We start from the raw sequence: 24,537 nt of genomic DNA on the forward strand, positions 1-24,537 counted from the left end.
ACCTCTGAAGAAAGACCTCAGAGAACGTGAGTTTCTGGCTGGTGTGCAATGGCCACAAGCCACGCTTGCAGAAAGTCATCATTCGCCGGACCCTGGCATTTTAGTTAAATACGCACGATTTTATTGATTGAAGAGATTAGGACAAAAAACATTAAACCAAATACAGGACAAAGCACCAGAGGCCATAGATCCCCACCATGCACATCACCAATCTTTCCTCCTCCAGGGTTCTTAAAAAATAGGGGAGGGGGAAGAAAAACAGGTCCTCCTCGACACAGAACCATCTTCGGGGTGTGGAACACCTCTCTCCGTCCCATCTTCCATTCTCAGAGCAGATTCAAGGGAGAATCCATGGCCGCCTTGTCTCCTGACAGGAAGGTGAAGCCGCCCTCGTGGGAAGGGGAAGGCCGGGCTCCTGCTGGGCGGCCATAAAGCATCCAGGTCCGCACATACATGCCACGTACTATAATGGAGCACAGATTCAAGTAACATTTACATACTAGAGTCCACGTGTTACCTACCCAAAGACAGGACCATTTCACAAAACGCATACAGGCAGCAAAACCCAAACAACTGAGGTACTGGGAACACAAATATTTACGCCGAAAGAGTTCTGCATCATACAGCAAGAGAAAAGCCATTAAAAAAAAAAAAAAAAAAAAACCCGAAAAAAAAAAATGAGCCACTCAAAATCAAATAAAGCTATCTAGAAAAGCCAAAGAAAAGGTTATTTCAGGGACAGAAATACTCAAAACAAGAAAAAAATATATATATAAATGTTAACAACAGCATGTAACATGTCATCCCAAGTCAACCCGTAATTGAAATACTGGCTTAATACATCACAATGTGACATTTTCCTTAATAAATAGAAGAGTTCTTGAAGATACAAAGGTGCGTATTGGGATAGAGAGCTGTTTTTATTTATATCACCCTAGCTTTCAGCTTATTTTCTTTCCCGCTTGTCTCTACCGAAGGTTTTTGTCCAAACCAGAGGGCCTTCCAAGACAAAAGGATCATTCTTCATAAAGAAAACGAAATAGCTGCCCTGTATTTGATACATGTGGGACAACCTGCTTTGTTACACTAGTCTCCAATAAAGCAAAGACAAAAATGTTTAGTTGAGAGCCAAGGGTTGCAAAAGCTTCAGACTCCAAAAGTTTCCCACCACCTCATACCACCGCTCTGCTTCCACCTCAGCCAAAAGGATGCCTGTCTGCCACCCTCCTCATTCAAAAGAAAAAACAATTAAGGAGTCCGATGTCTCTTTTCCTCTCTTCCTTTTTTTTTTTGTTCTTTAAATTATGACAGCAGTAATGCATCTGGAAGTTTGACTTCTAATAGCTTCCTGCCACAAACCAATTCACAAAAAACAGAATAGCTTATTAAAGGACAGATTTTCTTTCCCCCCTTCAGGGAGCAAAGAATTAACATCTCATTTCCTGACTGGGATACTGAATAGTTTATTTAGAAGAAGTGAGATGAAGAGAGTGATTAAGAGACACAAACTGGACTTCTATTTTCTTTTAGTTTAGCACCCAGGTTTCGTGTCAGTCTGTGTGCACCGAATTTTTTTTTTAAGTGAAAATTAATTATCAGATAGGCGGTTGGCTTGTTTAAAAAGGAAAAACGAAACAAAACAAAACAAAACCCTTGGCCAATTGTACCTTCCCTGAATCATGACAAGAAGTTGAATGCTAACAGTGCGATGCCAAGATGTGTGTTTGAGGCAGAGTTTTGATTCTGTCAGGATCTGCAGCTATTTTTGAACAAAATGAAAAGTGGGGTGGGCGGAGCCTAACTGACGGGGGTGGTCTCTGGGGCCACATCAGGGAGGAGGAGCTCCAGGGGCTCTGCCCCCAACCTGACCCCAGAGCCTGAGCCCCGTCCCCACACCACTTGCCCTCCTGCTACATGTTCCGCCAGCTCCTGTAAGATTTTCCTTCTCTGAACCAAGAAACCTGTGAGTGTCAGTGTCTTTCTTGCTACCGAGCCAGGTGACATGTGTTCCCTGGAAGAACTCCTTTCTGCTGCCCTCTGTCGCTCCTGGTACCAGCTCCGTCTCTTTGGGGCGTGAGCTCAGTTAAAGAAAGGGTCCAAGTTCTCTTCCATGTTGACATCTGGCACCAGCTGGTCAGATGCCTCCTTAGCACCATATCCTGGATTCGAGACGCTAAAATCTGTAGAAAACCAAGGATGGTCCAGAATTTCCTGTGAGGTCAGCCGCTCAGAGGGCTCCCGCCGCAGGATGCTTCGGATGAGGCACTTGGCCTTGGGCGACAGAGTCTCTGGAATGTTGAACTGGCCACGCCGGATCTTGCTGAAGAGGGAACTGGGCTCAATGTCATGGAAAGGGTACCGCCCTACCAACATGGTGTACAGCATCACCCCTAGGCTCCACACGTCGGCGGCTTTGCCTGAGTAGCTGCCACTGGTGTTCAAGATCTCCGGGCTCACGTAAGCCGGGCAGCCGTGCTTGTCGGAGAGGGAGTCATCATCGCCCCGCAGGATGTAGGCATCTTCCAGGCTTTCCAGCTTGACCCGAGTCCTGCAAGAAAGGGAGCAACAGATGAGCTCCTAAGGGTGCTCAGAAATGTTAGGACCCCATCGTTGTATCATAGCTCTTGCTGGGTTGCCCGTGACTCTCCTTCATTCAAGCAGCTAAGCATCACTTACTGAGCACCTTCTAGGTACCAGATGCTCTTCCAGAGCTGGGGACATGGGAGTGAACAAGACTGACAAGGACTTTGCAGGAAGCTTACAATCTATTAGGAGACTCTAACCTTCAGCAAGTAAATAAACTACGAATAACTTTATCGCCCCATCTTAGTGCTGAGGGAACAAGAGATTAAGGAAGTTTCTCAGAGTCCCACCTGAGAGATGATTGGGATTCACGAGATTGGAACTCAGATCCAACCAACTAGAAAGCTGACGGAAGTTCTGCCCACCACTTCCGGTAAACTTCTGGCTTATGTGACATATAGTCTGCAAGGACCTTTCACATTACTCAAGTGCATTCTGGACTCACAACAATGCTTTTGTCAGACAAGGAAAATGTTACTATCCTATTTTACAGATAAGAACATTGAGACTCCGGGTTTGAGTAACTTGCCTAAAGCCTTTTAGCTGGGAAACCGAGAAAAAGACCTGAAGGCCTTACGTCTTCCTAGGTCAACCATGTGCGCACTTGTGTGCATGGGTGCCTGTCTGAATAACAACACAAGCCCAAGATCCTTCTCAAACTTGTCACCCTGTCCCCAATCTTCCCCCCATCATTTGAGGACCACAGTGCTGGCTGACGGGAATGTAGGACTCTCCTGGGTGCCCTGGGTAAGAACAGAGGTGGAGAAATCTCATTAAACTCCAAGTCCCTGAAACGTAGCTTTATACAGTAGGCCTTGATATCACCATTAGGTATAAAATAAAAGAAGTGCTCAGTAAATACTTTTGGAAAGGAGCTGAATTCTTCTCATTAACTAGACCTAATTTCCAGTGAATGAAGTTGAGGACCAGGACCTGCAGGGACTTGCGCCAGGACGAAGGGCTGCCCTCCACTGGGCACCCTGAGCTCCGAGCCCACTGCTCCCTGCCTAGCCCAGCAGCCTCCTGAGCACCCCTGCTTCTTTGTCTTGCCATTCTTTAAGGAGAAAACTTGGAATTACTACCTTTCAGTGCCTAAAACCGAAATCCTTCTCCGACTCTCCTGGCCAGAATGCTGCCTCCAGTGCAGAGATCCAGTGGTTCTCAAGCCCCAGAAACCTGGTTAATCCCATTCCATCACACTAATTAAGGCTTGCCACGAAGGTGACATAGGGCAGGCAGGAGGGATGGGAGTTAGGGGTTAGAACCTCATAAGTAGCACCAACAAGGTCCTACAAGGTCCATATCAGCCACATGCGTTGGTTCCTTCATCTCAAAAGTGCACTGCAAAGTATCTACCCTGTCGCCCCAGGTGTCATGAGGCTCAGAGGAGCGGAGAATAGCAAAGTGTTTGGAAAAACCACCATAATGCTTTAATCCTAAATTGGAGCTTGCGACTCATGTCCATTCATAGCTATTTCCCTCCTTTCCTCCTACTGAGGGTCTTAGCCTTTTAGGTCAATCAGCACAGCTACTTGGAGAGCCTCAGAAGGGAGGTGCGGCTGAAATTAATCCAGGGAAATTTGCTGGGAGCTCTCCATAGAAAAGGTAAAAAAAAAAAATCCTTAGTTGATTTTAAGATCTCCTATTTGCAAGGCAGGAGTGACAACTTCCCTGTCCTCATTTCTGCCAGTGAGCAAGACACGGAATGGTCAATGGACAAGGCGCTGGAGGTCAATGGAGCCAGGAGGGCGGACTGAAGCCAGAACTCTCTCACCTGCTGTGTTGCTGTGGACGAGTCACTTAACCTCTCTGTTTCTCGTCCTTAACGAAGAGAGTTGGGCAAGGTAGTCTTTCTTTGTTTTTAATTTTAGGGTTATTTTTTTAAATTGTGGTAAAATACACATAAGATAAAATTTCCCATTTTAACCATTTTAAGTGTATTTTCATTGCTGTGCACCTATCTTATCAAGACAGTCTTACAATCTGTGCCAGAATGAACATTCTGGAAGTCTGTAATAGAGAGCAGCCACTCTTTTATATTTCTCACCCAGGCCCTGCTGTGATCTATAGCGTATATGATCTTGCCCCCCGACGGCTAACGGTCTGAAAAGACAGGAAGAGTCTAGGCGCACTCCCTGGACTTGCACCGAGGAAACCCCCATCCCCCTCTACCTTTTGCTTTTTCTCATCCCAGGTGGTGGCGGCGCTGACCCACCCCAGCCTCACTGCATGCCCCAGGACTGGAGGGGAATCAGAGACCCTCGGTGGGCGGGCACCGCATCCCCACATTCGGTCTGGCAGCAGGGTAGCCGTGGGAATAATTATCGCAGTGGAAATAACAGCAGTGCTAATAGTAAGCCCATCCATCTGTGTGACAAGGGACAGTCCAGCGGAATGAGCACTAAACTGGAACCAGAGGACCAAGTCTGGTTCCTCTGCCAAAACTCGTTGAAGTGGGGCCAACGTCTTCGCCGAGGCTACAGGGTGGCCTGCAGGCATCTCAACCACATCTTCAGCCACATTCCCTGTCCATCCCAGCCCCTTCTCTGTCCCTCAGATCACTAACTGACCTCGGTCCCTCCCGGGGCCTCTGCGCAGGTAGGTTCTCCCCTGGTCCCTGCCCCCAGTCCTCTTCCCCAGACAAGTGTGCAGCTCACTTTTTTCCCACGTCTCTGCTCAAATGAACTTGATTAAAGAGGCCTTGCCTAAGCATCCTAAAGAAAGTAGCACCCCCCTCCACTGCTCCCACCTCCCTCGCTACCACCGGAACACTCAGCGTTCACTTTCCTATACTTTTGCATGTTTATTCAATGTGTGACTCTGGCTGTGATCTCGGGGTGACCAGTGGCCTCATTCCTCCCCTACAGGAGTCGACGGGCAGGGGGCCGAGGTCACCTGTGTGCGGAGAATACCACCCGTGTTGACTGCCATACCTTCAGCACCTGAACGAATACCTGGCACACAGCAGATACTCAATCCACAAGTGAAAGGGACAGGCACACAATTAAGCCCTAGGAGCTTCGGTGTGCCCAGCGTTAAAGAAGACAGGGCCCAGCTCTGCCTGCTGGGCCAGGTTAAGCGGAGGTCACGTGGAGGACCCATGGAGGGCAGGTGTTGTCAGTTCGGCCTCAGACACCTTCCAGTGAGGGTGGAGGGAGACCTGAGTCAGCCCTTTCAGGGGACAGACATCAGCACCACAAGCTCCTTTTTTAGTTGAATTTATTGGGGTGACATTGGTTTATACAACCATACAGGTTTCAAGTGCGCAGCTCAACCAAACATCACCTGCGCACTGCATCATGCACCCGTCGTCCCAAGCAGTTTCCTTCCGTCCCCGCTCCCCCGCTTTGCCTCTCTCCTCCTACCCCCCACCCCCAGCTCCTCGCACTAAGCCAAGTGCAAAGCCCTCTCATTCTTACCCCCACCCAGGCACATCGCTTGGTTCAGGCTCTCTCCCTCACCCCCTGCCCCCGCCCCACACCTCCAGGGCGCCGAGACCACACTGCCTCCTCAGCCCTCCTGAATCGGTCCCAGATCATAGAAAAGGGCCCTAGAAAATGGTGAAAGGCCCTGTCCTAGCAATTAACCCCCTCACGGAGCTCACCTCTCCTCCTCCACCTCAAGACAGGACTCGGCAGCTATGCAAATACCTACGGAATCAGAGTGGCGTAAAAAGCCACCCCATGTGCTGTGTCCGCTGCTCCTCAGCTCACCCATCTGCCACGTCGTCCCCTTTCCCTCCGAGGCTGGGCTCGCAGGCCCCATCTGCTTGTTGGATGGTGCAGGCTAGAGTGGGGGCAGGGCAGCCACAGAGCCAGGCCGGCTCAACGTGAAAATGACCAAGCACCAAAGACCAGACATCCTCTATGAGGCTGAACGTGTGCTAGGTACCTGCCTCTTCTTGTTAAAGTTCGTAAAAGCAACTTCCAAACAGAGGTGACCATTCCTTCCCATGGCACCTGAGCGCAAGGCTGAGAGGGTGGGTAAGCCTGTCCGCCCGGTAAGTCCAGGTGGGGGCTGAGCACTCACTGCTCCCTGGGGGGCGGTGAGCCCCTGAGGGCGGAGTCACACCTGAGGTCAGGACAGGCGTGGGGGTGGGGGTGGGGGAGGGGGCGGGGCAGGAGCCTGCTCCCTCACAGCAGGGATGCACACCCCCCAGGCGGGGGCGGGGGGTGGAAGAAGGAAATGAGAAGCCTTATTATAAGGGCAAGGTTGTTTGAATAGATGCTATGATTTTATGTCTGAATTTTTTTAACGTTTTAGAATGCATAACTATTGTTATCCATATAAGTATATTCAGGGAAAAATCAATTGGCTTTGAGGACGAACTGCAGATTGTAAATACAGTAGACCCCATGTCCTTTGTTGGTTTTTGAAAATGAATTTTTGGTAGTATCTCTTTGGCATAAAAGGTTTTATGAAGTCCAGCTCCTCGAAGTACTAACTCAGAACGAAGTCGAGGGTCGGAAATTATCTGCCTGGAAACAGCGTCGCAGGCGATCTGACCTTGCCTGTTTCTCAGAACATCCTGAACTTGTTTACATCACTCCCAGGCAAGGGCTGAGGCAGGCGGCCTGGATTACGTCTGAAACAAGGACCGGCCGGGGCGCACAAGTCAGGGACCTGGGGTCGGGCTGGAGTTCCAGTCCAGTCCCCGTGGACTTGTTACACAAGGAAGATCTCTGGGGCTTGGCTCCCCTGCTGGGAATGGGGGCCGCGCCCTCTCCTCCCTCCGGGTGTAGGGAGGGACCGGTGGAGCACCTGCGCGGGTCCGAATAGGAGGAAATGAACGAACCTGCTTCCCACAGCTGATGTCCCTGAACAGTCGGAGGATTAGAAACTTTCAGGCAAAGAAACTGATTTTCATAAAAGTCAACAAGAGCGTTGATGGCCCTAGCCATTCAAATGTCCCAATCATCCCTGGGGCGTTTAAACCAGGAGCTGGGGGCACAGGCGTGACCCGTCACACCCATCTTCTCAGGTTTTGTGAGGATTGAATGAACAGTGCTTGCAGTCCTTTAGAGAATCTACCCAGGGGTCTGCAAACCAGCTACAGACAGTGGCCGCTTTGACTGAGTTTACTAGTAAGATAAGGCCCCCCCTTCAGCGCCGGAGCCTGGAGGGGGTGACGGATGGACAAGCCTCAGGCAGATGGAAGTGGCTGGGGATCCTGTGCCCAGCTTCCTTCCTGGGCTCCTGCACTTGTTTTTCCCTGCCTGGAATGTTCCTCCCCCGCAACACGGGCCCAGGTCACTCCCGCTCACTTTATTCAGCCCTGACAGAGGTCTTCAGGATGGGCTTCGAGGAGGTGGTGGTACATGAAGAGCAGAGATTCCCAAAAGTGACAAGGGGAAGGGATGCTGAAGATGTCTGTGACCAAAAAGCTGTAATTGGTAGCGATTATCTCCTGCAGCTTCTTGGAAGAAGGAGCCACGAGCCCCCAGCAGGATGGATTTGGCCGACACACTGCATCCCGCCTGCCGCCCTGCCACCTGCTTTGCTTTTGGCCTCTGAAAGAAGGAACAAGGCTCACATGGGCAGCCTGGCGCTTGGTGCTGGCCCCGCCCACTGCCAGGCCTTGTGTCACTGGATCCCGAGCCAGGTGAGAGGCCACTCCCTGCCTCTGGGGAGCAGCGGCATCGGTCTTGCGAGCCTGACACCCTGCCCACTCTCTGCAGAGGCTTGGACGGCTGCCCGGAGGGAACCAAGTGGAACCAGCAGCGTGACCACAGGTTCTCTAAGCCCCAGTTCCCTCCTGTAAAATGGGAACACATGGCTACCTAGAAGGAAAAGGGTTCTCCCAGCTTTAAAATTCCTGACTTTAAGTTTAATCTCTAAGCGGTAAGAGTAGCAACACTGGCTCTCTGACATCCTTATAATAATGATAATTTAATTGTAGTAACAACAGCAACCATGAATAGCTAAAGGCTGGAAATTTTTTCAGTGTACATCTCTATCTTGCCAAACAAAACTGGAAGGCAAATAATACGTGTGCAAACTTCCTACAAAATAAGGAAGCTGAGGAAGCCTTACAAAATAAGAATGCAATGTTCTGGGTCCTATATATTAGGGTAAGTGAAAACACTGAGCTCTGAATCCACACCAGGAGTCTAACACTGGTATCCTCTCCCAGTTTCATCCTGGCAACAACATCAGACTTACTCAGAGTCGAAAACAGAGAAACTTGAAAGGAACAACCCTGAGGACAGGGAGACAGATATGGCCCAGGCTGATTCTGCCCTAGGCCACATATAAAAACCATCACACACACGATCTAGTTGCTGTAGCTCACAAGGTGGATACAGCTGGACCTGCCCATTTACTAGATGAAGAACCCGAGGTACAGAACACAGTTGTGACTTGTCCAAGGCCACCTGGCAAGCGAACAGCAGAGCTCAGATTCAAACCCAAGTGTCTGGCCTCCAAATTGAGTGCTCCTTCCAAAGCATCACAAACGGCCTATAAAAGCACATCAGGTTTGGCTTTCAAACTTTTACACGCCGCCTGGGCTCTGGGCAGGAAGAGATCAGGCCAGGGTGGGCCAGGGTGGGGCCGGGCTGGGAGTTCAGCCAGACAAAGTGGGCCTGGCCAGGATGGGAAGTCCGGTGGCCTGAGGTCAGTGGAATCCAGAGAAGTCACTGAAGGCCATTCCACAGGGTGGGTCCAAGCCGGGGAAGGGTCAAGTGAGAAAGATCAGCTGCGGCCAGGCCTGGCTTTGCTCTGCCCTGCTACTGCAAAGCTACCCTCGGCTGCCAGTGCTGGTGCAAGCAAGGGCCCACCTGGGGCTGCTGCCGGGGCAGCCAGAGAAGGACCATCCCAGCACCGTGCCGCCCTGGCAGCCACCACTGGGACTCTAGGCGCTGCTAAACTCTGCCCAGTACATCTTCGCTCCTTTCATTCCGTTTCCTAAGCACATAAATTTTTCCAGCAGTCGCCTCTGAGAGCCACCAACTCACCAGGTCCTGTAGATCCGTGAACGGGCCCAACTCGAAGGCCAAGCTGCTCCCAAAGGAGCAGAGAGCAGCCGGCAAACCAAAAAGGGAAACACTTCAGGGCAAGGAGGGCAGCGTCTGCGGGAGGGGTCCCGGGAGGGGGCTGGTCAGCCGCGCAGGGCGGTCCGTGCCCCTTCTCAGCACCGTACGCACAACCCGGGGCATTCTACCTCCTGCACCCAGGTGCGTCCAGGGCACCTGCGGCCCAGCCTCCGCACAGGGGCCTGTGTTTTCTGCTGGCAGCACAGCAGCGGCACGGGGAGTGCGGGGAAGCCACGCACGTCCAACACCTTCCCTTCTGGAAGACACCACGCATGCTGCCTGCCGTCTCCATAGGAACAGATGGGGAATCCCGAAAAGACAGAGCAGCTCTGGACTCCTCATCAACACGCCAGCGGCCTCCCACTTCCCTGTATTTAGACCTGGCTCCTGGAGGATCCCCGACCCCAAATCAATCCATCAGTCGATGGCTTCTCAGAAAACCTTCTGCACACAATCTAACTGCGAATGCTGGCCAGCCAAGGGCCCAGCTGCTGAGGGTCCAGAACGTGCCTTCCATGCCCCATTGGCAGCGGGGGCAGGGCTCAGGCCAGTCCCTTCAGCCTCATCTGTCTCCCCACAGCGCCCTCTCCCAGCACGTCCCTCCCTACACACAGCACGTTCGGGTCTCTTGGCTCGAACTTTCTGGATCCCCTTCCCTTCCTTCCTACATCACTCAGACAAACCCATGAAGGAGCCCATCTCTGCCCTGATGCAATCATTCTCTTGACCCTAGTCCGCTGTTGGAACACTCTCTTCCTGCCCCCAGAGAGCGCTCTGGTGCACCGCCTTCCTCTGCAAATGGGATTAAAAACAACCTCGACACCGTGCCTCCCACTAGGCAAGGGCTCCCTGGTGCCGAGTCCGGCAGGCCTGACAGCTAGCAACGTCAGCAGTGCATAGTAGGTGCTGAGTCAAAGTTCCCAAGGCCACGTCACTCCCATAGCTAAGATGTCCCCAGGTGTTCAGAGTTCAGGGCATCAGGGCAAGATGCTGCTAGAGGGTTGCCCTGTCTGGAGTCCGAGGACATTTCAAACAGGCTGGCCTCTCTTCCACGGTTTAGAGAAACTCCCAAGAGTGCTGGTCAAAGGGCATTTAAAATGAGTTTCCATCCCTTGCCCGACCATCAAAATAGCTAGGGGCTTTTTCTTATAATACTTATGCCTCCGGAGCACACAGGGCTATCCGTACACCCATGCGGACAACTGTCACATGTTCATTAAGTACTTACAACACGAAGTCCTGTCCTAGGCATTGGGGTATAGAAAGACCAAAGAACCTCATCTCACGTATCTGTGGAGGAAACAAAGCCCACTCCAGGAAAGGGAACAGGTCACGGCAGGGCTGCCCGCGGGGCTGGTGAGCGAGTGGGCCGGGCTGCGTCTGCCGTTGAGTGCCCCAGAAAATCAGGTGCTGAGTTTCATTTCCAATCCAGCCGGTAAGGTCCGCCTGGTGTGTACTTGCTGCTTAATTGCTTGAGAAACTTATTCCTAGGGCTTGGCCACAAGGAGCCAACATGGTATCTGTTTCCTGGAGCCGACGTGGTCTCCCAAGGAATCAGGTGTCCTGGGTTCAAACCTCAGGTCTAGCACTGGTTAGCACCAAGCCCCAAGTCTCAGTTTCCTCATCCACACAATAGTGATAACAACACTCCCTTACTTATTGGCTTTAAGTTAATGTAAACATAGTAGTTAGTTAGGATTAAATCCATTCATTTAAGTGTTGTGGTTAAAACACGGCCTGGAACATGGTGGACTCCAGGTGTTATTTCATTAAAACGCAGGTCCCATGAGGGCAGGGTTTCTGTCTCACTTGTCACCACAGCATCTCCAGCACCTAGAACATGCCTGGCACATAACAGATGCGCAATAAATAATTGTTGAACAAAAAAAATGATTCTCCAGACTGTTGGGTTACAAGGCCCAACGCCATCAGATGACAACCGAGAGCAGTCACAGCATCTCTCATTCTAAGCCCCCGTGGGGTACCAGGCCCCCTGCTGGGTACTCAAAGGTCATCATCTCCAACTCATGGTGGAGGGGGAAGCCAGCGTCCAAAGGAATCAAACATCTCCCTGCTGTGCCCCCGGCTATGTTCGCCCAGGACCCCAGTTTAGCCCATCAGCTAACTTACGGAGCACAAACAGTAAGCGGCCCCGCCAGAAATGCTGCTGAAGACTAAGCACTGTTTAGCCTATTTCTAAGCACAGAACCCTGAGGAAGCGCCCCTCTCCAATGGTGACTAGAGAAGCCCTTTGTAAGTGAAACCACACCCCCCCCCCCATAGACACGGACAGCAGTGTCTTAAGTAAAAGTCACCTTTGCATAACTCGTTAAATCTCAATGGAAACGCTGGGTTAGTTTCTCATTGGATGTGGGACTGTGAAGGTAGTTCTCTTTGAGAAGGTGTCTACATGGCAGGTTCATAAGTGTTCATCTTTCAGGCTCCCACTCTAGGCCATGGCCTTGACACCAATGAGCAGTACTTCTCCCTGCCCCTCTCATCTGTCACTGGAATCCAACCTGAGCCACTCCTACTCCAGGAAGGAGATTATCTGTTTTGTAAAAAATATTTTATTAATTTATTTTTAGAGAGAGGGGAAGGGAGGGAGAAGGACAGGAAGAGAAACATCAATGTTCAAGAGATCAATCAGTTGCCTCTTGCACGACCCTAACAGGGGACCTGGCCCACGACCCAGGCTTGTGCCCTGGCTGGGACTCAAACCAGTGACCTTTTGGTTCGCAGGCCGGCACTCAATCCACTAAGCCACACCAGCCAGGGCCATAAAGGAGGTTCTCATTGATTCAATGCCCGTCGCGTGCCTGGAGCAGCGAGCACAAGTCAGGCCCAGCAGGAGGACAGGAAAGCCTCCTGCAGACATGGACAGAGGGTGGGTGCTGTGGAGGGGACCCCTTACCCGCCTGGGAAGAAGGGTGGGAGGTGAACCTCCCCGGAGGCTCGGCAGTGCTTGAAGTACATAGAAGTGGGCAACATAAAGAAGGGAATTCTAGGAGCTCTGTCTCCTTCAAACAAGAAAGATAAGGCGTTTTCCTAAAGTGCAGTGACCTTACAACTTAAAATAATGTAACTCACTAGTAATGAAAGAAAGCAGAGTCTGTCTGGTCTCTAGGGCTCCCATGCCTGCCCTCTGTACTTTGTTGGATATTACAGCTTCAACAGTGACCGAACAACCTGAAGATCTAAAGAAAGAAGCAGGAGAGACACTAACAACTGAGAAATAGAACCCTGACCCAGGTGGGGGAGGGAGGGAACACCCTGCCCACTCCTGGTTGGGGAGGTGCAGGTCTGGGGACTGGGCAGTTGGCCCTCGGCTTCCTATAAGGGACCCACTCCCTCCTGCAGAAGCAAGCACCCATCAGCTTCCACAAAGCAGAGGAAATGAAACCTGTGACGTCAATGGATAAAGATCTCCTAACCAAAGAAGAGACACGCACAGAGGCATGTTTCCCCATTCACATGGGGTATTTCTGCGCAAGGAATTGTCGACACTGAGCCTCAGCTGGGGTGGGGGGGGGCAGGGAGCCTTGTCCCAGAGGAGAAGAGAAATCCAGCTGGCAAAATGGGGACTGTAGTGGCCCTGCCTGCGGCCAAAGGCTGCACCAGCCGAAGGGACTCTTCACACCCTGAGTCAGCACACTGGCACCTGTGTCACCCAGAGGGCCACGCAGGCGGGGGAGGCTGGGGACAGCAGGCGCCGAAGAGGAGCCAAGCCCATGGTCCACTGTCCTGGTTCACTCAGTCCTGCGGGGGAAGTCCTCTCGCTCTCTCCACCTCCCAGGGGAGGCCATCAGAGCAGAAACACGGGGTAACTTGGCAAGGCTCAGTGCAAGAGCAGAGACCGGTACCCGCAGGAGCAGCCAGCCTCGGCCCCAGCACAGGCCCCTCTCAGAGGCTGTGGCTGAGACGCGGCCGGCCGTAAGCTCGGCTGACCACGCTGATCACTGAAGCTACAGAAGGGGGCGGGGCGGGAGCACAGGGGCAGGCGGATTTGGGCACTGCCCTCCCTCCAACTCAGGGCCAACCCACAGGGGGCCCCTCCCACCCCGGTTTTACTACAGGAACTGTGGATGCCAAGGGCGTGCCCGGGGCACATTCAATCAGGGTAGCGGTTTAACTTCCTCAAACTGAAAACAAAAGAAGGGGGGTGGGTGTTGGGCTCTGCTGAAACACGGGGGCAGCAGGGGAGCAGCAGGGCAGGAAGTGCAGGGGGTGGGTGCGACCCTTCACCCCTGGCGGGCCTGCGTCCAGCTTCCCTTGCACACGCGCTTGACCCATCGGTGGCCCTCTCAGCACTGATTCGGTGACTATAATTAAACAAAAGAGAGAAGAGGATGTGGCTTCAATCTGAACCCTTACATCACGAGAGCTCCACTCTGCGGAAATGGCTGCCAGAGAGAAGGACCGTGTTCCTAGGGATCCCACAGCCCGCTGGGAACTGCCCGTGCGTGACGGCTCGGTGTCACCGTGACTCCAGGGCCAGCTGTCCATCAGCGAGTGCCTGCCCTGCCCCGTGAGTCACCGCCATCACCTCACTTAACACACACCACCACCGCACAGGGATGCGACTGTTCATTCCGCTTGGGGGAAACTACAGCTTGGAAGCATGAAATAGCTCATCCAAGATCAGGTAGCTAATACGCGGCAGAGCCAGACTCGGCATCTGGAACCCAAATCAAAACAAAACAGAAGAAGCAGGGAAGACTCCGAGGGGCTGCTAATCCAACCCGGAGGCCGCAGGCCTAACGTCACGCAGGGTGTCGGCTGTGCGCAACGTCTTGCAAAGTGCCTTGTAGGGAACTGGACGGTGCTGACAGTGCCGCTCAGGATGTTTCCCGGGTGACCAGGGACTCAGAGTTACCCATGGTCCAGAGCAGAACGTCTGCCCACGGGAGTCCACCCACAGGCAGGTCTCCTGCCCAGCCGGGGGGCTCAGCCCGTCCCAGCAGGGCCTTCCACGGACATCAAGACATAAGAAGCCTGTCTTTGAGAAGACGGATGCGCTCAAGGTGCACGGCGATTTGAAGATTAACAAAGCAGCCCTTCCAAGTCTCTTCCAGGCGCCCCCGCCCAGGGACCAAGGCGCACAGGTTCACGAAACGGGCAGGCGCCATCATCTCACCTTCGGCCGTCTTTCCGATCCAGCCCACGGTCTCCCCGCATCCCCCGCCAGGAGAGGAGGAGGCCTCAGTCCTGTTGAAATGCCTGCTGATCAGGCCCCATGGGTGAGGGTAGAAGGGGAGGGCTCCTGCCTGACTCCTGTGCCCTTCAGGCCACCGTGCAGCCCAACGAAGACTCAGCATTGACACTCGGTGTCCGCTGAGGGACACGGGTGCTGAGTGACAAACCAGAGACCCATACCCTGAAATCAAGAAGTTAAAAACCAAAACAAGAAGAAAAAAAAGACTACTAGGTATTACTCCCCTTTTACAAAAATCTGACAGTTGGGTTAAAAAAAAAAAATGAGTCTTAGGAGCTACTGATGAGAACATTTAGTATGTCCTTGAAAATGGAAGCGACCTTCTCAGACCTGCCCGGGCAGACACTTGTCACGGCCAGAACAGCACGTCCACTGGGACCACGGAGCCTGCTGCGGGGCTCTGGAGTGAAATCACAGGATTTCCAGGCGTGTGACCTTGAGCAAGGTCACGGAATCCTGCATGGCCAGTCAGATGGGGGACTGTCCTCCTCTCCGGTGGTCCCTGCGGACAGCAAGGCTGCAGGGAGCCAGGTGCTCTTAGACAAGCCAGGACAGATGCCAGTCAGCTTCCTACCTGATTTAGCTTTGACAGTCACACAGGATACTTTTTTCTAATTCTGTCTCAAAAGGGCCATGCTCTTTTGCAAAAGTCAGACCTTAGCTCCAAAGTGAACACCAGCAACCCACAGTCCTCCCTTTAGAAGCTTCCTGCATCTTGGTGGGCCTTCCCGAGGCCCTGGGATGTCACGGGTTTTGGCTTTTCCACCACGGGTCCCTTCGCCCTCTTCCACACTCTGCCGTAAAGGCCAGGCCAGGCCTGGGGGAAGCCCTACCGCGGCTCCGCCTCGGCCACCACTTGCTTCCCGCAGCTCCCTGGGTCCGCGGGAGTCCTGGAGTCCACGCCTGCTCCTACGGTCTGTGACCTGGCGACGTCCACCCTACCCTGACGCGCTTCCCAGGTACCATGGTGTGCCAACGCTGGACAAGCCGCCCCTCACACTTGCTGATGCCTGAAATTCCTCCCTCAAGGAAGGGGGTCAAAGGTGACGCTTGAAAACGGGGAGCCCAGTGAGAGGGCACCTGTGGTCCCTAATCCCTCTGCTCTTTCCTGACGGTGACCTTGAGACTCCACCGTGCTGCCCTGCAGAGCCCTCCTCTCAACAGAAAGGACACACACTACTCACCTCTCCAGTGGGCAGGCAGAAGTCAGTGACACACGATCGCCTTAGAGAAGGACCTCAGAGACGGCACCAAACATTACCTCTTATATTTGTAAGTATGGCTAATGGAGACATCTCCAGGCAAGGCGGAACACAGGCGGGCAGAAAGGGCACTTTGTCAGGATCCTGCGGGGGTCAGATATCTAACCTCCCAAATGAGAATGTTCAAAGAGGCACATACCTGAATGCTAGAATTCAGAAAGGCCTGGGAGCCAGAGCAATAAAAGGAGAATGAACTTGAGGACAGGGGAAGGGAGCCACCTAACGCCACAGAGGACATTAACAGCAAAACCAGGAAAAGTGCCCGGGTCTGCAGACCTCAGCTGAGGAAGAGAAACGACAGGTGCCGCCCTCCACTGCAGACCGCAGAGCTGCTCCCTCCCCTTCAGCTTGTGCTGAAGCCACTAAAAGCTTTAGTGAACCCTAAAAGCCACCGGCTATCAAAGGCCGGGATGAGAGCCACCATGGACGCTTCTGATACCATTTTTATGGGTGAAAACGTGGAACAATAACCTACCTCTGCGGCTCCAGGAAGCCCATGCGCTGCCTGTGTGTTGTGCGCTCAGCTGGATTATAAAAGCCCGTGGAATTATTCCATTTGGGTTAAGCAACCACAGGCCCTTTACCTTCATTAATCCCCAAATGCTTCCCAGGCCTTTACTTCCCAATTAGCTCAAATCACAAGGAAGGAAAAACCAGTGCACACACCACTGGACCTCTCTCATTTGGATGCCATCAGACTCCTATGAGGAATAGCCTAAAAATATCCCAGGCCACTGGGGTAGAAGGCAGCGAGGTTTGATACCAAGATCTGTGCAGACACGCAAAAGGCATTCCAGACATGTGAGCTGAGTGGGCAAATGCATGGGACGTATGAGACCTGTGTCCAGAGGGCCCGTAACAGCTTTGTGTCAATGGACGTCCACGTCGCGGACCACTTTCCCAGGACCAGGAGACCATGATGCCCACAGCAGTCGTGAGAATTCCAAGACATCACATGGGTCCTCCCTTGGGGGCGATCCTTGGAGGAGTCAGCAATGAATATAAATCAGTGGCCTCCACCCCTCTAAAAAAGCACGTTATTAAAAAGAAAAAACATTACTGGAAAGAGTTTCTACAATCAAAGTCAGCTGGGGGGACAGCAGGGCCCGGCGGGGTCTGCTAACGAGAATGTAATGAGGAAACGGAAAGAGGAGAAATGGGACCCGGATGCACGGCACCCTGCCCAGCCAGCCGTCTCCTAAAAGAACCGAGAGCTCCACGGTGCCACGGATACGCCCAGGCGGCGGTCTCCTCACCTGCAATGCTGCTCCTTCCCACGTGGCCTATTACAGGCTCACCTTTCAAGTGTTGGCTCCAAGATCGTCTCTGTTATAATGATTTTCTTGGCTCTCTGAACCCCAGTTAGAACTGACACTGCCACGCCCTCTCCCATCTCCCTGACTACGTAACTTTATTTGGGGCATTTATATGCCAGCCGCCTAGTTAATGCATCTTGTTACACATAGCACTGAGAACTGTGACTGATACTTTGTATATATTTATTTAGGATATACCTGTTGAATAAGTGGATAAATGAGTGAATGAATGAATGAATGAATGAATTTTTAAGTGACTGATGCCAGGCACTGAGAGTTCTCAAGGGAGGATGTTGAAAATCTTGCCTCATTCACGTTGAAAATGCCACCCAGCCTTGCAGCCACCTTCAGAGTTCACAACCCCAAAACAAAAGTATGTACCAGGTCACAGAATACCCTGCACCTGTCCTCTGAGCATCTGATAACACCTTTTGAGTAGCGGTGACTTATTTTCCACGGGTGCGTCAAACCTTGTAACACGTCCCCACTTTGTTCTTCCACACTTCTGTCCCCACCCCTGGAGAAGAGCCTGCAGTCCCCCTGCCCCAGGTAGCTGCGCAGAGCAGCCGGCTGCGGCTCGGGGGGGCTGGCCGGGAGCGAGACTCACCTTTCCTCGTCCTTAAAGATGAACTTCCGCAGCTTGAGGTCGCGCAGCACCAGCCCGCCGTCGTGGCAGTGGGCCACGGCCGAGGCAATCTGGTAGAACAGTCTGGCCGCCTCCTCCTCCCTCAGCTTCTTGCAGGTGCGGACAAACGAATGCATGTCCCCATAACTTCGCTCAAAGAACACATAGGCTTTGGTCTCCCCCAGGATAATTTCGGTGATTTGGTTGATGTTGCTGTGAGCGGAGAGGCAGAAGCACGGGGCCAGGGACTCCTGGTAGCAGCTGATATCAAATACCTAGGGTGGGAGTAAGAGCAAGACCGAGAGTCAGAGGTGCCTCTTAGCAAGCCAGGTCCCGCGGTGCGAACACCTCCCAAGGGGACAGGCTTTTCAAGGGGCAAGCGGTGTGCTGACCTTGAACCGAGGCCACGCTGGGTCTGTGTCCTACCAGCTGTGTGGCCCTGAAGAAATCACTTGACATCTCTGAGCCTCCACGTCCTCACGTGTACAATGGGCAGGTGATACTTGCCTCACAGTGTTTGGAAGGGTAATCTCAGAAAATGAAGGTAAAAGTGTTTCGCAAGATGCAGTAATAATAAAACTTGACACAAATGGCAAGTTTTATTATTTCTCTATCCCAACTGCCCATTTATAGAACAATTTTAAAAAATCTGAATGTGACCCATCCCAAGCTGCATAGACAACACCTTACATTCAAAAAAAGAAAAAAGAAAAAAGAAAAATGTACATGAACACTATACAACTATAACAATTACAGACAACATACTTTGTGCTACACAATCATATCACATAGCATACCATCATATTAGCAATTAATAGGTCAAATACTAATCTATTAAAATATCAAATATATAGGTTTTCCCCTAATGGTGATCTAATTCAATACCTTCATTTTACAGATGGGGAAACTGAGGCTCAGAAAACAAGTCCAATCAAGCCCCCGGTGGCAGAGCTGGGAATAGGACGCGGGCCCAGTTAACAGAAAGGCAGACATGCGTCTTCCTCTATTCCCTCCAAGATTCAAGCTCAATGAACCAGTTATGCAACGACTTCCTATGAATCAAAGAGAGCCTGTGAAACGCCACCTCATTGTGGGGTTGTTATTTAAAAAGAAAATCCACCCTCCACTTCTTTTTGAAACAGACCTAAAGAGGTATTAGCCTACAGAGAATTTTTGAGGTTAAAAAAAAAAAAAACTTTCATTCATTCGTAGACCACGAAATCAGGACTACAAATTCCTGGGTTTGGAATGCGGTTTTACTATCTGCCTACGAATGTGCGCTCCTGAATCTACTCTGTGCCTTACAGGGCTCAGAGCAGGCTGGGGGCGCTCTGCTGGAGAGCAGCTAGGGCCACGCAGCTCTAACAACACACAATCTTATCAGTTCGCCATCACTGGGTTTCTTGCATTTCTTCTCATTAGTTAAAACATACTTTCCTTGACCAGCACTCTGCAGAGTACGGTGGGAAAATGCTGGCCTAGACATCCCCACATTTGAGGCTCTAATCCTGGCTGGGCCACCGCTAATCTGGATGAGGTAGATAAAAAGCATTTTGGGTCACGGGGCCTCCCTCCTCTTCGTGGACTGAAGACGTTGATTTAGAACTCCGCTGACCCTTTCGGGGTCCAGAGCCCACGTGAGAATCTGACAAAAGCTCTTGGCTGACCATGCCCGTTCTCAAATGCATGCTCACTACTGAATTTGTTTCAAGGGGAAAGCACACGTCTTCCAAAACCCACCCTGGGATACAGGCTGCTATTTAAGAATTGATGAGTTAAGTCACTCTTCGCTTCACAAAATAAAATCTGTGAATCAGACAGGGTGAGCAAGAACCTCAGAAGCGCCTGTGCTAAACCTGGGCGAGGAAGCCAAGAAACATTGTGAATGAACCGGAACGAGGCATCTCAGGAAAGCCCTCGAATTTAAGAATGAGTCCCTCAGCATCTCCAGAGACTACAAATCACACCCCGAGCCTGTCAAAGGATGACCTCCAAGCAGCGACCTCAGAGGTCCGTTCAATTAAGCATCTGAAATGCTTGAGCGAACCGTGACACCCAGACTGCAGGCAGCAGAGACCCAGGCCAGCCTCAGAAATTTCACAGAGAGTGACGTACGCCGAGCAGAGGCTAATGCAAGCGCCCGGCGTGAATATATCATAAGGCCCACGGTGCGCTTCGAAGCGCCAGGCTGCAGGCTCTGCGGCCCTGGGCAGGTGGAGCTATGATTGTTTATAATATACTTCCTGCCTCAAGTGCATTTTTAAAAGAATAAAAAGTGATTCTTGCTCAGCACCTTTAGCCTAGTATCCTGCCCCACTGCTGAAAAACCAAATGGACACAGACTTTAAAAAAGAAAATCAGACATCCTCATGGCAGCGTCAATAGGTAGCCATACACCCTTTGTAAAGAGACCAAATTCCAAGATGGTGGACAGAGCATGAAAAATAAAGCCAGTGCTAACGTTCTCCCAAACGAGGAGGCACCAAACTTTTATTAGTAGCTGTTACAGACATTTACAGGCTTGGATTGGTATTTAAACCATCACCTCCAAGTGCAAAATCAAGCCATAAGCCTGGTTGCCTGCTGCTTTTGAATGTTTAATTTGGAGACTTCGTTATATAATGATATAACGTGACAGTTCGGATAAAGCAGTAAGACTGGGCCATCTTTAATGGCATTTGCAAAAACAAGGGGGGGGGGGCGCCCATTCTGCCAAGATAGTAATATGTCAACCTGCACAGCAGCTACTAGCATTTCCATGAGAACATAAGCTAAAGACCCCTGAAGGCCCCCTCCCTTTGCTTCAAGTAGGCATGGAGACAATAAACAGGCTTGATTATTTTGGGTACATGACCCTCAAATCCCACCCCCCACACACGCACAATTAGCATCCTATAGAACTCTCTGTACGGTTCTCTAAACTGACATCTTTCCATTTGATCTGTTTTTGCAAAGACCTTTTCCTTGGGTCAACACAGAGCTAGGAGACAAGATCTTTATATTCCAAGACATCAAATGGAACTTGATCAATGTATAGGTTTCACTGTAAGCTGAGAGCTTACAGTATACATCTGAGGGTAGTTCATAGAAACAACGTTATAAAACCACTTGGAGCTTCCTAGCATACAGTCAACTACGCTTGCATGAGAAGTCATTAACATCACCTCTGCTTAAAAAAAAAAAAAAAAAGGCAGGAAAACAAGCCACCGTGTCTTAAAGGGATGACCTCTGTCAGGCAGAACAATGATACGGCACTTAAATCCACTTGCAGCCACACAGTAATTGGTGCGGGGCTGCTGATTCAATCTTTGCAATAACGAAACCAGCAGATTAAGTACAGTTTCAGGCCAGAGAGCAAGTCTGCCAATGACACTGTAAGGTCAGCCCCAAGTGAAATATGTCACGCACAACCTGAAGGGAGAAAGAAAGAGCGGGGGCCGGGGTCACCTCTGCTTTTAAACAAAGAAATAACAGCAAGATGCGCCTGCAGAATTTGGTGGCAGAGCCTCCTCAGTTAAAAGCGTCTCCAGCCTTTGAAAAATATGAAAATGCTGAACCGAAGTTGAGCAAAAGGAGTGAGAACATTCACTGCTGGGTGATTGTGCATATTTCCTAGCAGAGTGGCAGCTCTGTGGAACTCATTCATTTCAAAGGATGACTACCCTATTGTGCAACGTTGTAGGTCTTCTGAGAATTCAATCCAGCTCTGAATAGCCTACTGAATTTTGGTTAACCAGGCACAGTTGCTCTGGGTATCAATAACTTGGAGAAGATGCAAAATACCCAATGCTCAGCACAAGCCCAGAACAATATTTAAGAGTTTCTCATTTTCCCCTGAGGTCTGATCTGAAGAATTGCAAAACTGCCTGGAGACCTCCACAAAACCCATGTTTCACAATGAAACGCTCCAGTCCCCTCTGAAACACAGTCCACAAGGCAGGCTGTGGTTAATGGGAAAAGTGGCCAGCATTACGGGCAGCACAGCTGTGCAGAGTGGCCATTTCAAAGACAGCAGGGGTCCCCACCCCAGGACCCCCTTCCCGCCCACCCCCACCCGGGGTGAAAAACAACAGTGAGCAAATCTAAAATGAAGTGGCAATGAATTCTTGATCTCTGTCCAATTCCTGGGTAGCTGTGCGCTCTAATGTCTTTTTTTTTTCTTTTTTTCTTTTTTTCTTTTTTTCTTTTTTTGCAACTATTCTCGTGCTCATCCCCTTGTCTGGAGCCCTGTGTGTGCCTACAAAGACACACCAACACACAAACACAACCAGTCCCTGTTCCGGGTCCAAGACGGAAAGGAAACGGCAGTGTTCACCCCTATATTAGCACAGGTATTCCTGAGGCTCCAAGCCTTACAAGCAAAGGTGTGTGTTGGGGCGGGGGGCTGGGGGTCGGGCCGAGGGGTGTCCAAGCGCGGATGTCTGAGGATGGGAAGGAACCGACACAAGAGAGAACGGCTGGAAGGAGTCACTATTTCCTACGCCCAAAGGTGTGCAAGCGGCTTTGATTTCCACCCACAACCCTCCTTTTAAGGCTCCAGGCAGAAGAAAGCTCTTTGTAAACTCCTTCCCCGCGCTGGGCCCCTGGGCTCTGCCAGAGGGGACACCTTTGTGTCTCTTTTTAAAGGGCACCTTCGGAACAAAGGTTTAACACCTGCACGCTGCTAAGAACAATGGCTGCGAAAGGAATCTTCATCAATGCCTTGAAATTAGTGGGGGATCCCCTGTTCCTGCTGAGAAGGGGAGGGGGCTAGACACCGGGAGAAACCCCCTGGGCTGCAGGACCGGCGTCGCGCGGAGACGCTCCGCAAGCCTCGGGGAGCAACGCGTGTCCGTGGCCCTCGCGAGGTCCCGCCGCCCTCCGCGTCCTGGGCTCTCCCCAAAACGCCCCCGCCGCAGCCCGCCCCATTGTCTGCAACGCTCTAAAAACTTCGCAACAACTAGTGGCACAGGAACAAATAAATAAATAAACCCATTTAACAAGGCCACCGGTTAGGATTCGGCAACACCTCCCTTCCTCGGACACCAGCCGCTTGGCGACCTCCCGCCCCCTCCAAACGGCTGGGGAATCTTTTTAAAACACAAAAAGCAAAACAAAACCCCGGGCTCTTTACCTTGCACACCAGCTCCTCTCCGCTGTGCAGATGCACCGCACGGAAAACGTGGTCTCCCTCCAGAGGTTCCAACAATAAGTATTTCCCGATGCAAGAAACGCAATGCGACAAGTTCGGAGTCTCGGGCGGGCTCGGGGAGCCAAGGTTCGGGCTGAAACTCTGGCTGGGCTCCGCGGACCTTATAGACGACAACTCTTCGAAATCCTGGGTTTTGTTCCGCGATCTCCCATATCTCGCTATTGTGATGGGGGTAGACCTGTGTATGTTCATGAGTGTGGGGATCGCACTCGACAAACAAAAAAACCCGCTGGAGGGATGAGTCGCTGGCGAGCGCGGCGGCAGGCGCCTCCGTGCCACGGGTTTTAAAAGGGACGGGAAGAGGGCTCCGCCGAGAGTTAGAAGCCCCAGATGGGCGCCGCCGGGCACCTGGTCTGCTCCGAGCCCGGCTCCCGCGGGCACTCGGTCGGCAGTGGCTCGGGTCCTTTTGTTACCCCAAAGCGGCCAGCGATGTGCAGAATCTCCGCACTTTTAGTTTCTCTCTCTCCCTCTCTTTCCAGCGTGGATCTAGACGCGGAGCCGGGTGGCTGCAGTGGGAGCCGCAGCGCCGGGTCCCCCGGAGCGATCCCCAGGCAGGCTTCCGACTCGCAGACGGGGCGGCGGAGCCCTGCTCTAGTTGGTGCAATCTTCGGCGAGCGCGCGGTGGCGGCGGGCTCTCCACGCGTTAGGGACCCAACAAAAAGAAAAAGGAAATCAGCGCGGGTCTACCGGCTCGCGCCGCTCGGCAGACGGAATCCGCGCTGCACCCCCTTTTTTGGTGGAAAGGGTGGGGGGCGTGGAAGGAGGGGGTGCCGGAGAGGGTAGTTATCTACGATTTAACTGTAGATGGCGTCTGAGGCTTTTCCAAGATCGCAAGAGCTCTCCCAAAATTAAACAAACAGACCAAAAAAAAAAAAAAAAAAATAGCAAGAGAGCATTTAACTTAGAGCGGTCAGCGCTGCCAACAAAAGATTGCAAAAGCTGGGCGCAGAGTGGCGGCGCGGGCCAGGCGCAGGTACCGCGACAAAGCCCAGGGCTTGGCCGGCCGGCCGGAGGTCAGCACAGGCTCATGCTGTCGCCGCTCCTTGGCGCTCCAGGTCGTCCTCCGAAAAAAAAGGGGGGGAGGGGGGAGAGAAGTGCGGAAAGGCACCAGGGTAGATCAATGGTCTCCGATTTCTCCCGGCCGGAGCTTCCGGGGATCCTCCGGGCGCTGGAAGGGGATGCGCCCCCAGCCCTGCCAACCCGCGGCGTTCCTTTCCCGCTGGGTAACTGGCTCTTGCCTTGGAAGAATTTGCAACCACTCCGTCTCCCCCTACCCTAAACCCAATTGCCTGGCCGGGTGGCTTTTGGAGG

General features: G+C 52.0%; 1 protein-coding gene across 1 annotated transcript; it reads right to left on the minus strand.

Annotated features, from left to right (window-relative positions):
- Positions 1 to 650: 650 nt before the first annotated feature.
- TRIB2 (tribbles pseudokinase 2) lies at positions 651 to 23,999 on the minus strand. The gene is made up of 3 exons (XM_054569549.1): positions 23,149 to 23,999; positions 18,018 to 18,310; positions 651 to 2,548 (listed from the first exon to the last, which is right to left on the minus strand). Exons 1-3 carry the CDS (start codon positions 23,416 to 23,418, stop codon positions 2,080 to 2,082), a joined length of 1,032 nt encoding a protein of 343 aa, XP_054425524.1. The 5' UTR covers positions 23,419 to 23,999; the 3' UTR covers positions 651 to 2,079.
- Between the last annotated feature and the right edge of the window lie 538 nt (positions 24,000 to 24,537).

Source organism: Pteronotus mesoamericanus, unplaced genomic scaffold (genome assembly GCF_021234165.1).
Source record: "Pteronotus mesoamericanus isolate MK-2021 breed Mesoamerican mustached bat unplaced genomic scaffold, CSHL_Meso_final contig_101, whole genome shotgun sequence".
Classification (NCBI taxonomy): domain Eukaryota; kingdom Metazoa; phylum Chordata; class Mammalia; order Chiroptera; family Mormoopidae; genus Pteronotus; species Pteronotus mesoamericanus.